This window comes from Gobius niger (assembly GCF_951799975.1).
Source record: "Gobius niger genome assembly, chromosome: 1".
Classification (NCBI taxonomy): Eukaryota; Metazoa; Chordata; class Actinopteri; order Gobiiformes; family Gobiidae; genus Gobius; species Gobius niger.
In genome coordinates this window covers 17,687,497-17,703,639 of record NC_136852.1, presented here as the reverse complement: position 1 = coordinate 17,703,639, position 16,143 = coordinate 17,687,497, and the positions used below count along the sequence as shown (strand labels likewise).

Genomic DNA, 16,143 nt, shown 5'->3' with positions numbered 1-16,143 from the left:
AATTGTGAACGTAAACGACCAGCGACAGGAAGTGCTGCGTCTGGCTGACTGTCCAGGAAGACGTCACGTGGGGAAACTGTGCATATAGCCTATTCTCAGCCCTTCAGCGTCATAGTTTCTGAATGATACGAGCGAGCGTGCAAAAGCACATGCACGTGCGCTTTGTTTTGGTTCTTGATAACGTAGCAGCTGCATGTACTGTATTAGCGTATATTAAGAGGACAGATTCAGACGGGCTCATTACAATGTGTAGCGCGGATCCTAAAACAGCGCAAACGTTTGGGATGGTGCGAGTGGTGCGTGTATCTGCAGCGGCTCCGCGCCTGGAGGTTTATAGCATAAAGAGACTGCGGCGCAAAGCGCCATCAATAAGAGGCGTCGTTAAGGAAGGAGTAACACATGATGGATTACTCATCAGAACCGGTTCTCCTTGCAGATATACTCGTTGCTGCTCCAGTGGGACAAAGAGCCACTACAATGAGGCTAAAGAGCTGCATGCGGTTCCGGAGCCCTGTGACCCCCGTTATAGGCCCTTGAATATGGTAGGCCCCTGGGCTCCAGCCCCTGTTAGATCATTGGTTAAGGCGGCTCTACAATGTCACAAAAAAACAAACATCATTTAATGAATATTTTTTATTCATCTATGTTTTACTTAGTCTTATATACACTAAAACATTATATTACTGCATATAATTAATAATAATTAAACATATATTTTACCAACTCCTAGTCAGAATGTTTTTGTTGAAATTACTTTTTTCATTTATTGGTTTTAAAAGTAGCTCTACTCTTACCCATTACATTCTTTTTTGTGTTCTTCTCTGGTTTGAATAAAATGACATAACACTTGGGGACAAAAATACAAAAAAGAAGCCCAAAACTTGAGGCCAGTATTGCAAATATCTCCACAGCAACACTGAACTTTCCTGGAGAGCTGACATACGCTGGGATAAAAGCGATCCAGACTGTACAGAAGATCAACATGCTAAAAGTGATGAATTTGGCCTCATTAAAGTTATCAGGCAGTTTACGAGCCAAGAAAGCCAATACAAAACATAAAACAGCCAACAGGCCTATGTATCCCAGTACAGCCCAGAAGCCAATGGCTGAACCCATGGCACACTCCATAATGATTTTGTAAGTGAACTGTTTCATGTTTTTGAAAGGAAATGGAGGTGATATTGTTAACCAGAGGACACATATCAGCACCTGTACCAGAGTAAAGGCTACAACACTGAGTCTCTGCTGAAGAGGCCCAAACCATTTCATGACATTACTGCCTGGAAGTGTGGCTCTGAAGGCCATCAGCACCACTATAGTCTTCCCCAAGATACAGGAGATACAGAGGACAAAGGTGATGCCGAACGCTGTGTGGCGCAGCATGCAGGACCACTCAGAGGGACGGCCGATGAAGGTCAGAGAGCACAGGAAACACAGGCTCAGGGAGAGGAGCAGCAGGAAGCTCAGCTCAGAGTTATTAGCTCTCACTATTGGAGTTTTTCTGTATTTGAGGAAAATCCAGGCCACAACACAAGTCATGCAGGTCCCTAATAAAGAGGCAACTGTGAGAAGAGCTCCCATTATTTCTTCATACGACAGAAACTCTGTTTCCTTCTTCACACAAGCGACTCTTTGGGCATTGGACCAAAAATCTGGAGGGCATTGGATACAAATGATGGAGTCTGTAAATATTCAGAGAAAAAAACAGTCAGTGTCTGTGAACATATTTAAAATCAGATACATAATTTTCACAAATGTGTAATACATAAATCTTTGAAACCTGTAGTGTTACTGATTTCTCCCTCTGCACAGGGTGTACAGTCAAAACAGCAGACGGGCTTTCCTTTCTGGAGGACTTTACGTGTTCCTGGTAAACATGGTTTGCTACAAATGGATTCTGGCACCTGCAGAAAAACATGAACTGCATATTTATAAAACTACTATACTGCTTCATATTGTAGCCTCCGTGAATTACTCCCCTGCTTTGAATTCTGTGCCCAAAATAGAGATGTGTTTTGTAGTTTCAGCTGTCGGTCCACAGGTAAAGAAGCATCATACAAACCAACTGTGACAAACTCCACTGTGCCCTGTGCTGTAGGCTGCCAGTTTATAATTTCATATTTAGCAGCAGGGTCACCTTTTTCATTGAAATAAACCTCTTCTCCTTCTTTGGTTTGGAAATGAATGTTTTTTAGATGCTGCAGAGTCTAATAAAAACACACATTCATTTAAGTACTTGAGTGAGCAGGCAACAACACTTGTCACCATACGCACCATGGATGGATCAAGAGTCACATTCGTGTCACAGGTTTTGTTACATTTGAGGATTTTGTGCAGGGCATGAGCCACTGCATACACTCCCTTATAGACATTGTTGAAGATCGGCATCAGTGACATGTCGGTGAAGCTGTTTTGCACATCACTCAGGTCTTCAGTTCCTGTACATCGTTTGTGGTTGTTCTTTGAATTAAATTCACAGCTGAACAGAGCTTCCCAAAACTTTGTGAACAACTGATTACCAGATGAGTTTAAAGGCTTCACATCCATCATAAAATCTTGAATGCCGCGGACATGAGCCTCTGGGATGGCCAACCCTATAGCCCCGTCCAGAATGTGGTGCTTATTCATAGCCACTGTTTTCGAATCAAAGATCCAGGCCTCTGTGCCAACCCACTGGTGACCCGTCACATTGTGTTCAGATAAGGCTGTGATCAGATTGATAATGTCCTTAGGTTGCATAAAAGTGAAAATAACTTTGGAAGTGGATTGTTTGATTATATTGACTATACTGAGTAATTTTTCAGGAGGGTCAGTACTGATGAAGGGCACAGAATACTCCAGACAGATGCCCAGCTCATTGGCTGTTTCAGTAAAAGTGGCCATGCCATTGTTGCCATAATCATCATTTGATCTGATGGCTCCCACCCATGTCCAGCCAAAGTGTCTGACCAGCTGGGCCAGGGCTCTGCTCTGGTACAGGTCACTGGGTATAGTCCTGAAGAAAGAGGGGTATTTGGCTTTGTCACTCAGACAGGCACAAGTGGCAAAGTGGCTGATCTGAGGGAGGGAACAATCATGAGCATATTTGAAATCAATCATTACATTTCAGTAACAAATCCACACACCAGTGGTAAATGAAATGGTCCAATGACGGTAGCTATGGCCATGCAAGGGGAAGATGAAGTCGCTCCCAAAATAGCCTGAACTTGTGCTGATCTCGTGCATGGCGTCTCAGAGGAAACAAATGTTGCTTCATTGCCGTTAGCGAGGGCTAGTGCTCCTGCAACTCCATGAGGAGTGGATCCACAAGAATCATACATCTTATATCCCAAAGAGACACCTGGCAGCAGGTCTGAACTGTTGTTTATCTCTGCTATTGCAAAGAGCATAGCCTGTGCATACTGGAAATTCCTGATATTTAAGCTGAGAACAGAGATACTTGTTTTACCACTCTTATTTAGTACACTCTATATGTGTAATGTACATGAGTTCATTATAATAAAAAGCATACATTGTTAAAACATGAAGAGAGCTAATTGTATTTCCTTGAGGGTATAATGATGGAGTGTGTAACTTACCTGACGCACTGCAGTGGCAGTGGTTTTTGAGTATAATTATTCTGCCTGATTATCCAGCCGTCATGAAAAGAAAAAATCCCCCCCAGAAAAACTTCACCATCCTTCAAAAAACTGAAGCTTCTTTGATCCCCTCTCTTAAAACAAATGTTGTCTTTACTATGTAACAAAGAAGCCTTCATGAGCAGACAAAGTAAAGCCAAACCACTACAGTCTGAGTGTCTGACCATCATTGGTGTGGGCCTGCGAGTGGCAGTTCACTGAGAGCAGCACACTCATTGTGTTTTTATATCACAGTAACATCACGTGATCTCATGTGGAGGTTGAATGTTCTTATCTCAATGTATGAATGTTGTACGCTTGTAGGTCAATTTTCACTTAAAAGTACCTCAGTTGTCTTTGAATTTACTCATAAATAACAAAATGCAACCAATGATGATCATTACATTTATTTCAACGATGTTAAAATCCAGGGTTTTACTTTTCATAAAAACATTTAACACTTTATTAAAAGGTATACATGCAGTCATGCATCTATAACATGAAGTTAAGTATGAAACACTTCACCCTTTAGATCCTATTATGAAGTAAATGAAAATTCTTGATTCATCATTAGTTTGCAAGATATACCATAATATACCACTTACTGCTGTAATTAACCCACCATTAGCTAATCTTTAGTTCATAAATCCAATAAACAACCCCCTTTGTTCCTTCTTTTTTTCTTTTCATCAGCAAACTCTATACCATATACACCTTTCTCAATATTTTCAATCTAATTTTTACAATATAAATCACAGGCATCAGACAAAATCCTTTAAATACAGAAGTTTATTTCAGATTGTTTATAATATAACGAAAATAAATACTAATATTTCTGAAGAAATATAACTGAATGTGACAAACATTATGACATAGCGGACATTTCAGCCAATCAGAGGCGCAGGCTCACCTGCCCAAACGCCCTTTAGCTGATACACGTGTTTCCATTGCCTGTCTGTCAAATCTAGTTAAAAAACCTGCGAGCTAAACATAGCTGTACCTATGTTTTTATTATCAAATGAGATCCTGCGGGGAAATTACCTACATTTCAGCACGGACATTTGGCACCACGTTCTCAAGAGGAACTCTGAAAGAAACGCAGGACTTCGGCAAGAACAGCAGCGGGAACCGAGGTCGGACTTTGATGACGAGAGGAGTCTCCCCGCATCATACCGGAACCCAGCGCGGGATCCGAGGCTCGCAGCGGTCACTGGACAACGGACAATGGGAGACACGGGTGACACGGAGTCTGACAACACTACGACGTTTGTTGAGGACAGCTATGGAAGTGGACAGAAGAGATCATGGAGTTGGAAATGAGCATAATGGAGGAGAAGAAGGACTCACGAAGACATCAATGGTAAGTAATGCTTTGGTGTCGCTGTTATTGTGAGTAAAATGGCGATAACCAGGCGTTTTCAACGCTCCACTCACCGGCCCTGCAGCAGCAGGTTTTGTACGATCTAAAATAAACCTTGTGTCAGACGCGAGCGCCGTTTAGCTCGGCTCAGCGCCGCATCCACGCGACGTATTTTTGTCAAAATAGTTCAGCTCTACGTTCTCTTAAAACAACGTGAAACTCACGCTCAGACATTCTCAATAGTTTATGTTCTTTTCTTAAGCCCCTGTTTTCAGCCACAGCCCAGAGAAGAGAGTGACATGAGAGAGACAGTTGTGAAAGTCTGTGTTTCTGTAGGGGCGCTGCTAAGACACTTGTGGGCAGATGCCCCCTGCAAAATACCCCACTAGCAAAATATACTAGCAAGAAATAGTATTAATAAACGGAAAAAATAATAGCTGTTTGCTTTCCCCAAATCTATATTTTTAGCCCCTATGCAGCTCCTTTTACTTTTGTATAAAATAAATAAATAATTAGATTTGAAATAAAATTGATTGCTATAAGAATTTAAGAGGAGTTGGTCAGGGGTCGCGGGAGGACGGATTGGGTGTCGTGTCCCTTTGATTTTTGAGCCCCTGCCCCTCTGTAGCTCTCTGCACGGCCCTGCTTGTCAGCCCTTCAGCGTCATAGTTTCTGAATGATACGAGCGAGCGTGCAAAAGCACATGTTTCAGCACGTGTGCTTTGTTTTGGTAGCAGCTGCACGTATTAGCGTATATATAGAGGACAGATTCAGACGGGCTCATTACAACGTGTAGCGCGGATCCTAAAACAGCGCAGACGTTTTGTTGCGAGTGGTGCGTGTATGTGTAGGCGTGTATGTGCAGGCGTGTATGTGCAGGCGTGTATCTGCAGCTGCTCTGCACCTGCAGGTTTCTATTATAAAGAGGCTTTGGCGCAAAGCGGCATCAATAAGAGGCGACGTTAATGATCATCCGAACCGGTTCTCCTTATACTCCCTATCGGTGCTCCTCCAGTGGGACAAAGAGCCACTACAAAGAGCTTGAAAAACCGCATGTGGCTCCGGGGCCACGGGTTGCTGACCCCGGTGATAGGCCCTTGAATATGGTAGGCCCCTGGGCGGCTCCAGCCCCTGCTAGCCTATTGGTTAAGGCGGCTCTGAATATAATATGAGAGTGGTGAATCGTGACCGCTGCTATGGTTGGGGAGGTGTGATGCGTACTGGCGCGGAGTGTGCGCTTGGAGAGCCTTTGGCACAGCTGGACGTTCAGTTCCTCCACAGGTGTGGCGGGGCTGAAGATCTTGGGATGCCTTTTGGCGGCACATATTGCATGGGAGGCTAATTTTGCAAGTTCGTGTAGGGCTGTGCAATTAATCGAAATTGGATTACAATTTCGGTTATTACACTAAACAATTACAAAATTAGCATAATCGGGAAAAAAATGCTTTTTTTTGTTTTTGTTTTTTGCAAAGCAGACTTGCATTATTTCATGGCGCTGAGATTATTTTCCCTTCGCATTTCATGTGCCATGGCTTATGCTTTTGCCTAACAAATAGAAACAAACAGTGCTGTGTGATGTCATCAGGCCGCACTGCTCAGTTTACTTGCACAGGTGTGAGGGCTGGCCAGCAGGGGGCAGGTGTGAAACAGAGACCTCTCCTTAATCGAGGCATACTTGAAATCATTTGTACTTTTATTAATAAATTAATATTTGTTAATAAATTAATATATGTACTTATTTTATTAATAAATACATACATAAAATAAAGACAACCTATTCTTAATAGTCTATCACTCAGATAAGCAAAAAAGGCTTAATTGTGGGAAACCAGCTTGAGTTTACTGTAATAATGGATGAAATAGATATTTTATTATAATATATGATATTCATAGCCAGAGTTGACTCATCACCCACAGCTTCAGGGGGTACACAGCTCCAAAAAGTTTGGGAAGCACTGGCTCAGGCTATTTTTTGTGACACAGTCTATCTGGTCCTAACATTTCCTCCTCATTGAAACAAACAGAGAAAGAGATGAAGAGGTTCAAGAAAAGCAAGTTGGTCAACCTGAAGCCTCAGCTTGACAGCAAAAAAACGAGAAAGAATCATGAAGAAGACAGGGAGAGAAGAAAGTGCAGGTAGTGTCCATGGCGTCTCACTAAAGTTTCTTTTAAAGTTTTCTTTGTTCTGGCTTTGACAAACCTGGGGTTGATGTTTCACACTGGGTTTGGAACATAGTGTTGGTTTTGAAATAGCTGTTTAAATAAAGCTTTATAATAAAGATAAAGCACATTTTTGTAATCTGAGAGTGAGTGAGCATGAGGGTGCATGAGGGTTGATGAAGCTGTTAGAGTAAAGAACTGTGTTTTGCTATGGTTTGTTGTGACTAAACTGATGTAAAACTGGAAATTGATGTTAGTCAGCAAGGAAAGCTGTAATATGGAAAATAATACTAATGCATTAATCTTATGTAGCGCTTTTCAGATGCTCAAAAGTTGCTTTACAATTTTGTGCATTATTCATTCACTCACTCACTCACTCACTCACTCACTCACTCACTCACTCACTCACTCACTCACTCACTCACTCACTCACTCACTCACTCCAGGCCGGTCTCCAAAAGTGCAACAAAAAGCTGCTCACAGTTGGGCAGATACACTACTACAATAAAGTAGTTTCTGAATTGGGTTAAATGTAATGTACTTACTCTCAATGGGAGCTTGGGGGCGCTGTTTTAGCAAATGTCTTATGGTCGTAATTCAAGGATAAAACAAACAACCACTTGTGTCGTATGGATTTGGAGGACTTGTTGCCCCTTTTACCATCTGTGGTTGAAAAAGCACTGCTAAAATTAGGTGGAGAGGCCTCAGGGAGGACAAGTTTTGCATCTGCACCCAGTCAGGTTTCAATTAAAAATAAACAAGTTTATGATCAAAATGAAATAATTTATGATAAACAGCTTGTTCAGCAGAGAGCGGACATTTTAAAGGGCCATGTTTATTGTGATGGGGGACTGGATACTAACAGAAGTATGTGTGTTGTGATTTGGAGATAGGTCTGAGGTTATTGATGTTAGCAGTGTGAATGATAGTTTTACCTTTAGTCGGCTCTCGCAGCAACTACTTCGCCCACTAAACCATTGTGGGCGACGGTATAGGGATTTGTCAGTTAAAGGTTGTTCCTATGATGCAGAGGAGTAAACATGTAATGCAATTGTTTTTTTATCTTTTGAAAGTGGTGGGCTTGCTTTAATTAACATACATGTCCATCCATCCATTTTCTTCCGCTTTATCCGGGGCCGGGTCGCGGGGGCAGCAGGCTTAGCAGAGATGCCCAGACTTCCCGATTCACACACACCTCCTCCAGCTGTTCTGGGGGGACCCCGAGGCGACACCAGGCCAGCTCAGAGACATAGTCCCACCAACGTGTCCTGGGCCTTCCACGAGGCCTCGTCCCACTAGGACATGCCTGGAACACCTCCCGCGGGAGGCGACCAGGAGGCATCCGGAACAGATGCCCGAGCCACCTCAGCTGGCTCCTTTCGACGTGAAGGAGCAGCGACTCTACTCCGAGCTCCTCTCGGGTAACTGAGCTCCTCACCCTATCTCGAAGGGTGCGCCCAGCCACCCTGCGAAGGAAACTCATTTCGGCCGCTTGTATTCGCGATCTCGTCCTTTCGGTCATTACCCAAATCTCATGACCATATGTGAGGGTGGGACTGTAGATCGATCGGTAAATCGAGAGCTTTGCCTCCTCGACTCAGCTCCCTCTTCACCACGACAGACCGATACAGCGACCGCATCACTGCTGACGCAGCACCGATCCGTCTGTCGATCTCACGCTCCATCCGTCCCTCACTCGTGAACAAGACCCCGAGATAACATACATGTCACCAAAAGAAAACACCAAACATCATTTAATGAATATTTCTTTATTCATCTATGTTTTACTTAGTCTTATATACACTAAAACATTATTTTACTGCATATTATTAATAATAATAAAACATATGTTTTACTAACTCCTAGTCAGAATGTTTCTGTTCATATCACTTTTTTCATTTATTGGTTTTAAAAGTAGCTCTACTCTTACCCATTACATTCTTTTTTGTGTTCTTCTCTGGTTTGAATAAAATGACATAACATTTGGGGACAAAAATACAAAAAAGAAGCCCAAAACTTGAGGCCAGTATTGCAAATATCTCCACAGCAACACTGAACTTTCCTGGAGAGCTGACATAAGCTGGGATAAAAGCGATCCAGACTGTACAGAAGATCAACATGCTAAAAGTGATGAATTTGGCCTCATTGAAGTTATCAGGCAGTTTACGAGCCAAGAAAGCCAATACAAAACATAAAACAGCCAACAGGCCAATGTATCCCAGTACAGCCCAGAAGCCAATGGCTGAACCCATGGCACACTCCATAATGATTTTGTAAGTGAACTGTTTCATGTTTTTGAAAGGAAATGGAGGTGAAATTGTTAACCAGAGGATACATATCAGCACCTGTACCAGAGTAAAGGCTACAACACTGAGTCTCTGCTGAAGAGGCCCAAACCACTTCATGACATTACTGCCTGGAAGCGTGGCTCTGAAGGCAAACAAAACCAGTAAAGTCTTCCCCAAAATACAGGAGATACAGAGGACAAAGATGATGCCAAACGCTGTGTGGCGCAGCATACAGGACCACTCAGAGGGACGGCCGATGAAGGTCAGAGAGCACAGGAAACACAGGCTCAGGGAGAAGAGCAGCAGGAAGCTCAGCTCAGAGTTATTAGCTCTCACAATTGGAGTTTTTCTGTATTTGAGGAAAATCCAGGCCACAACACAAGTCATGCAGGTCCCTAATAAAGAGGCAGCTGTGAGAAGAGCTCCCATTATTTCTTCATAAGACAGAAACTCTGTTTCCTTCTTCACACAAGCGACTCTTTGGGCATCGGACCAAAAATCTGTAGGGCATTGGATACAGGTGATGGAGTCTGTAAATATTCAGAGAAAAAACTCAGTCAGTGTCTGTGACAATATTTAAAATGAGATAAATCATTTTTACAAATGTGTAACATATAAATCTTTGAAACCTGTAGTGTTACTTATTTCTCCCTCTGCACAGGGTGTACAGTCATAACAGCAAACAGGCTTTCCTTTCTGGAGGACTTTACGTGTTCCTGGTAAACATGGTTTACTACAAATGGATTCTGGCACCTATAGAAAAACATGAACTGCATATTTATAAAGCTACTATACTGCTTCATATTGTAGCCTCCATGAATTACTCCCCTGCTTTGAATTCTGTGCCCAAAATAGAGATGTGTTTTGTAGTTTCAGCTGTCGGTCCACAGGTAAAGAAGCATCATACAAACCAACTGTGACAAACTCCACTGTGCCCTGTGCTGTAGGCTGCCAGTTTATAATTTCATATTTAGCAGCAGGGTCACCTTTTTCATTGAAATAAACCTCTTCTCCTTCTTTGGTTTGGAAACGAATGTTTTTTAGATGCTGCAGAGTCTAATAAAAACATACAATCATTTAAGTACTTGAGTGAGCAGGCAACAACACTTGTCACCATACGCACCATGGATGGATCAAGAGTCACATTCGTGTCACAGGTTTTGTTACATTTGAGGATTTTGTGCAGGGCATGAGCCACTGCATACACTCCCTTATAGACATTGTTGAAGATTGGCATCAGTGACATGTCGGTGAAGCTGTTTTGCACATCACTCAGGTCTTCAGTTCCTGTACATCGTTTGTGGTTGTTCTTTGAATTAAATTCACAGCTGAACAGAGCTTCCCAAAACTTTGTGAACAACTGATTACCAGATGAGTTTAAAGGCTTCACATCCATCATAAACTCTTCAATGCCGCGGACATGAGCCTCTGGGATGGACAACCCTATAGCCCCGTCCAGAATGTGGTGCTTATTCATAGCCACTGTTTTCGAATCAATGATCCAGGCCTCTGTGCCAACCCACTGGTAGCCACTCACATTGTGATATGATAGCTTATGTATGATTACATCCATATCCATGTGTGACACAAAAGCCACTATCACTTTGGCGGAAGAGTGTTTTATCACGTTGACTATATTGAGTATTTTTTCTGCTGGATCGGTTCTAAAGAAAGACACAGAATACTCCAAACAGATGCCCAGCTCATTGGCTGTTTGAGTAAAAGTGGCCATGCCATTGTTGCCATAATCATCATTTGATCTGATGGCTCCCACCCATGTCCAGCCAAAGTGTCTGACCAGCTGGGCCAGGGCTCTGCTCTGGTACAGGTCACTGGGTATAGTCCTGAAGAAAGAGGGGTATTTGGCTTTGTCACTCAGACAGGCACAAGTGGCAAAGTGGCTGATCTGGAAACAGATATTACATGATATAATTTATTATATAATTATATAATTATTATATAATTTATAATTATAATTTATTATAAATTATGTCTCCTCCTGACATTTTCCTGCCACTGACTTAAGCTTACCAGTGGTAAATGAAATGGTCCAATGACGGTAGCTATGGCCATGCAAGGGGAAGATGAAGTCTCTCCCAGAATAGCCTGAACTTGTACTGATTTGGTGCATGGTGTTTCAGAGGACACAAATGTTGCTTCATTACCATTAGCCAGGGCTAGTGCTCCACTCACTGCTCTTGCAATAGAGCCACAGGCATCGTACATTTTATAGCCCAGGGAAAGGCCTGGCAGTATTTCTGAGCTGTTGTTAATTTCCGCAATAGCAAAAAGCATCGCCTGGGCAAACTGAAAATCCATTAAGTTTAAGCTATATTTAAGAGGCAAACAGAATGCTGAATTAAAATTAACTTGGCCATGCCCAGTGAAATTTGTCACTTGCAAAACCCTTTGAAAGGATCTTTCTTTTCTTACCGTCTCACTTACCTTGTACATTGCAGTGGCTTAGGTTTTTGTGTGTAATTGTCTTGCTTGTTTATCCATCGGCTGTGAAAAGACAAGATTCCTCCCAACAAAACATCACCATCCTTGAATATCTGAGGTTCTTCTACTTTGCCAATCTGCTGACAGACTGGCTCACGGGCCTGTGAAAATGATACCACCAGCAGCAGATGAAGGAAAGCCCAGCCCTGCTCTGGCCAGCTCTGTGTAAACGTCGTACTGTCGAAGCACAGCATCATTCAGCACATATTGGACTGGGCAGGGGCCGTCACTCATATTTATACTCTAATCTGGTCACGGTTGGATGATTCTTTTCCTGTTTAATGAAACAAAGTGAAAAGTAAAAAAGCCAATAAAGATTAAGATTTTCAAATTCAACTACAAAGAAAACATTATATATTATATTATATATAACATGTTATTCTTTTGCCTGACAGTCAACAACTTGATTTTTTTGTCATTAAGTAAATGAGTGGCTGAGTCTCAAAACATGCTTGCTTTATCATACCCCCCAAAACAATCAGTCTCTCCTCTTTGAAGCCAAGGCAAGTTTTTTCCTGCATAGAATTGCAATGCAAAGAGCTTCATAGTTACATAAAATTACATGAAGGGAATCCATAAAACATCAGTATAATAATTAAATAACATTAAGTTAATCCAGTCTAGACATGTTAATGTTGTGAATGCCTTTTCCATCTGGAAACGGGTGATTTTTAATGGAATATTTATATAGGAGCAGAGGCGCATTTCTAGCAACCATCGCTCCAGTGTTCTAATGGTGCATTGTGTTAGCTAGTCATGTTCAAGGATAATGAATGATTAGAAAACCCTCGTGCAATTATGCTAGCACTGCTGAAAACTCTCATTAGAAAAGCTAAGAACTGGCCTGTGTGACCCCAAACTTTGAAACGGTTGTGTTATTATAATATATACAGTGCCTCTCGTTAGTATTCATACACCTTGAACTTTTGCACATTTTGTCATGTTTACAACCCTAAACATAAAGATTTTATTTTGATTTTTTTACTTAACGTTCACACACAAGTAACAGACAACTGTGAAGTGAAAGCGAAATGATACATGATTCTGTTATTTTTCAAAAAATAGAAAAGTGAAAAGTGGGGCTTGCATAAGTATTCATACAGCATGCATGAATACTTTGTGGAACCCCCTTTTGCTCTAATAACAGCACAAATCTTTTGGGTTTGACTCTACAAGATTTGCACATGTAGAGACTGACATTTTAGCCCATTCATCTTTAAAAAACAACTCAAGCTCTGTCACATTAGAAGGAGAGCGTTTGTGAACAGCAGTTTTCCGACCTTTCCACAGATTTTCAATAGGATTTAGGTCAGGACTTTGACTGGGCCATTCTAACACATTAATATGTTTTTATTGAACCATTCCATTGTAGATTTATCTTTGTGTTTAGGGTCATTGTCCTGCTGGAAGGTGAATCTCCGCCCCAGCCTCAGTTCTCTTGCTCTGCAGGTTTTCCTCCAAAATTTCTCTGTATTTGGCTCCATCCATCTTCCCAACTATTCTTACAGTCTCCCCAGTCCCTGCTGAGGAAAAGCAGCCCCACATCATGATGTTCCCCCCCGTATATTTGACATTGGGGATGGTGCACTCAGGACGATGAGCAGTGTCAGATTTGCTCCATACATAACGTTTTGCATTTGGGCCAAAAAGTTACATTTTTCTCTCATCTGACCAAACCACATGGAGCTGTGTCCTCCATATGACTTCTAGCAAACTTTAAACGGGATTTCTTATGGCCTCCTTTCAGTAATGGCTTTCTTCTTCCACTCGTCCATGAAGGCCAGATTTGTGTAGAGTACGACTTATAGTTGTCCCATGTACAGTTTCCCCCAGCTCAGCAGCAGGACTTCACAGCTGCTCCAGAGTTATCTTGGGGCACTTGGTTGCCTTTCTGACCAGTGTTCTCCTTGTTCGCTCTGATATTTTAGGTGGAGCACCACACCTTGGTAAGTTGGCAGTGGTGCTATACTCTTTCCATTTCCGAACAATGGATTGAACAGTGCTCCGGGAGATGTTCAAATCTTGGGAAATCTTTGTATAATTTAAGGCTGCTTTAAACTTCTCCACAGCTTTATCCCTGACCTCTCTGGTGCTCCTTGACCTTCATTATGCTGTTCAGTGACCAACACACTCCGACCACAGCTCTGAGCGCCTAAAGGAACAGCTGTAATTATACTGAGAGTAGATTACACACAGGTGGCCTCTGTTTAATGGTTAGGCCAAGGTGTGAACATTCTGGAGTCATTAGAAATGTTTTAAAGGCAATTTAATGCACTCAGAAAATGCTGTATGAATACTTATGCAAGCCCCACTTTTCACTTTTCTATTTTTTGAAAAATAACAGAATCATGTATCATTTTGCTTTTACTTCACAGTTGTCTGTTACTTGTGTGTGAACGTTCAGTAAAAAAATCAAAATAAAATCTTTATGTTTAGGATTGTAAACATGACAAAATGTGCAAAAGTTCAAGGTGTATGAATACTAACGAGAGGCACTGTATATGGGAGCTTGAACCCTCAAGCGTTTTTGCAGAATCTTTTAGTTGAGATCATGAAAAAGCCTCATCATGTTTCAGATAACAGTATTGGTATATTAAACCCTTGTCTTCCGTTAAGAAACACTACTCTAATCTTGCGTTAGTGGCTTTACATGCCAGTTTTTCAACTGCCGTAAAAATATTGTAGATCAATATTTTTTCAAACATTTTTTACATAGTTATGTTAATCCACTTCTGTTACGCACAAAACTTTTAAAGTTTGAAGAAATGTCTAAATATTTAACAATTTTATAGTCAATTAAAAAAAAAATTTACACACACAATTATTCATTTTTCATTAAAAAAAAGTGATTGGGGCTGAATTTGAATTTACATTATAAAACACCCTTGGGTATGTCAAAGATCAGTAACAACTTTGATCTTGTTTTTATGTAAAGTTGAGTTTTTGCATTTTCTCCCTAATCTTACGTTTCAACTGCTGTAAAAAATATTGTAGATTAACATTTTTTAAAACTTTTTTCACATAATTATGTTAATCCACTTCTGTTCTGTACAAAAGTTGAGGGTGTGTACGGATATTCTGGCCTGGGGTGGGATGGAGTGTGTTGGGGGCGTGTGGGGATATACTGGCCTGAGTGGGGTGCAGGTGTGTTGGAGGTGTGTGGGGGTATGCTGGCCTGGGTTGGGGCGTAGGGGTGATGTGAGGATCTGGGGAGGTCTGGGGGGTGTTGGGCAGATGTTGGGGATATACTGGCTAAGGGTGGGGTATTGGTGTATTTGGTATGTTGAATTTGTGGGGGATATACTGGCCTGGAGCATGATGGAGGTGTGATGGCAGATGTTGGGACTGTGTGGGTGACTATAATAGTCTGGGGCAGGGTGCAAGGGTGTTGTAGGTGGGGATTGGGGGATATACTGGCTTGGAGCAGGGTGTGGGTGTGTTGGTGGGGTGGTGTTGAGAGTGTGTGGGGGATATTCTGGGCTGGAGAGCGGTGTAGGTGTTTTGTGGTGTGTTGGGGGTGTGTGGGGGAGGTACTAGCCCAGGGCGGGGTGTAGTTGTCAGGTGTTTTTGTTGGGGGGGAGTATACTTGTCCGGGGCGGGGTGTGTTTGGGGGGTCTGGGGAGTGTGCGTGTATTTTTAGCATCTGTGTTTAGGTGTGTTTTATAGAGAGCTGCTTGATTACAGCCATATTTGTAAACAAAAACACCTGACAACTACCCCCACCATGGACAACCACCCCAACTCACAAACCCTCCAATTTGCACTGAAGCTGGTCATGAGTTATGGTTGCTTTTTTAGACTCACTGCGGATCATTTAAAAAAAGGTTTTTCAAAACCGCCCCCAACCGGAACATTTCGGTCGGTGCCAAGTAGGTACCGTTTAAAGGTACCCAGACCTATTCCTCACTGATGCCATGGCCGTAATTAATTGTTTTGTGGAGAAGCGTCTCCAAGTTCCAGTAGTTTTACCAGAATTATGGCATTTTAATGAGCAAACTTAAAACACATGCATAATTATGCTTGATGAATGAATGACTGAATAATATTTTATTCTAACCAACATTTATACAACCTGCCATGAGTGAGGCAGTTGTGAGCTGAATACAAACATATTTCGTCATCATTTTAGTCAAATTAATATATGTGCTGACTAAAACCTGACTAAAACTAAATTAAAAGTTTTTTAATCAACTAAAAGTAGACTAAAATTGAAAAG

At 41.9% G+C, this 16,143-nt stretch overlaps 1 protein-coding gene across 1 annotated transcript; it reads right to left on the bottom strand.

The window, feature by feature from the left end:
• Positions 1-759: 759 nt before the first annotated feature.
• On the bottom strand, positions 760-12,161 carry LOC306961649 (extracellular calcium-sensing receptor-like; the record flags this gene model as incomplete). The annotated part of the gene is made up of 6 exons (XM_079554495.1): positions 760-1,682; positions 1,781-1,897; positions 1,976-2,207; positions 2,275-3,057; positions 11,457-11,754; positions 12,025-12,161. 6 exons carry the CDS (start codon positions 12,159-12,161, stop codon positions 760-762), a joined length of 2,490 nt encoding a protein of 829 aa, XP_079410621.1.
• Positions 12,162-16,143: the final 3,982 nt, after the last annotated feature.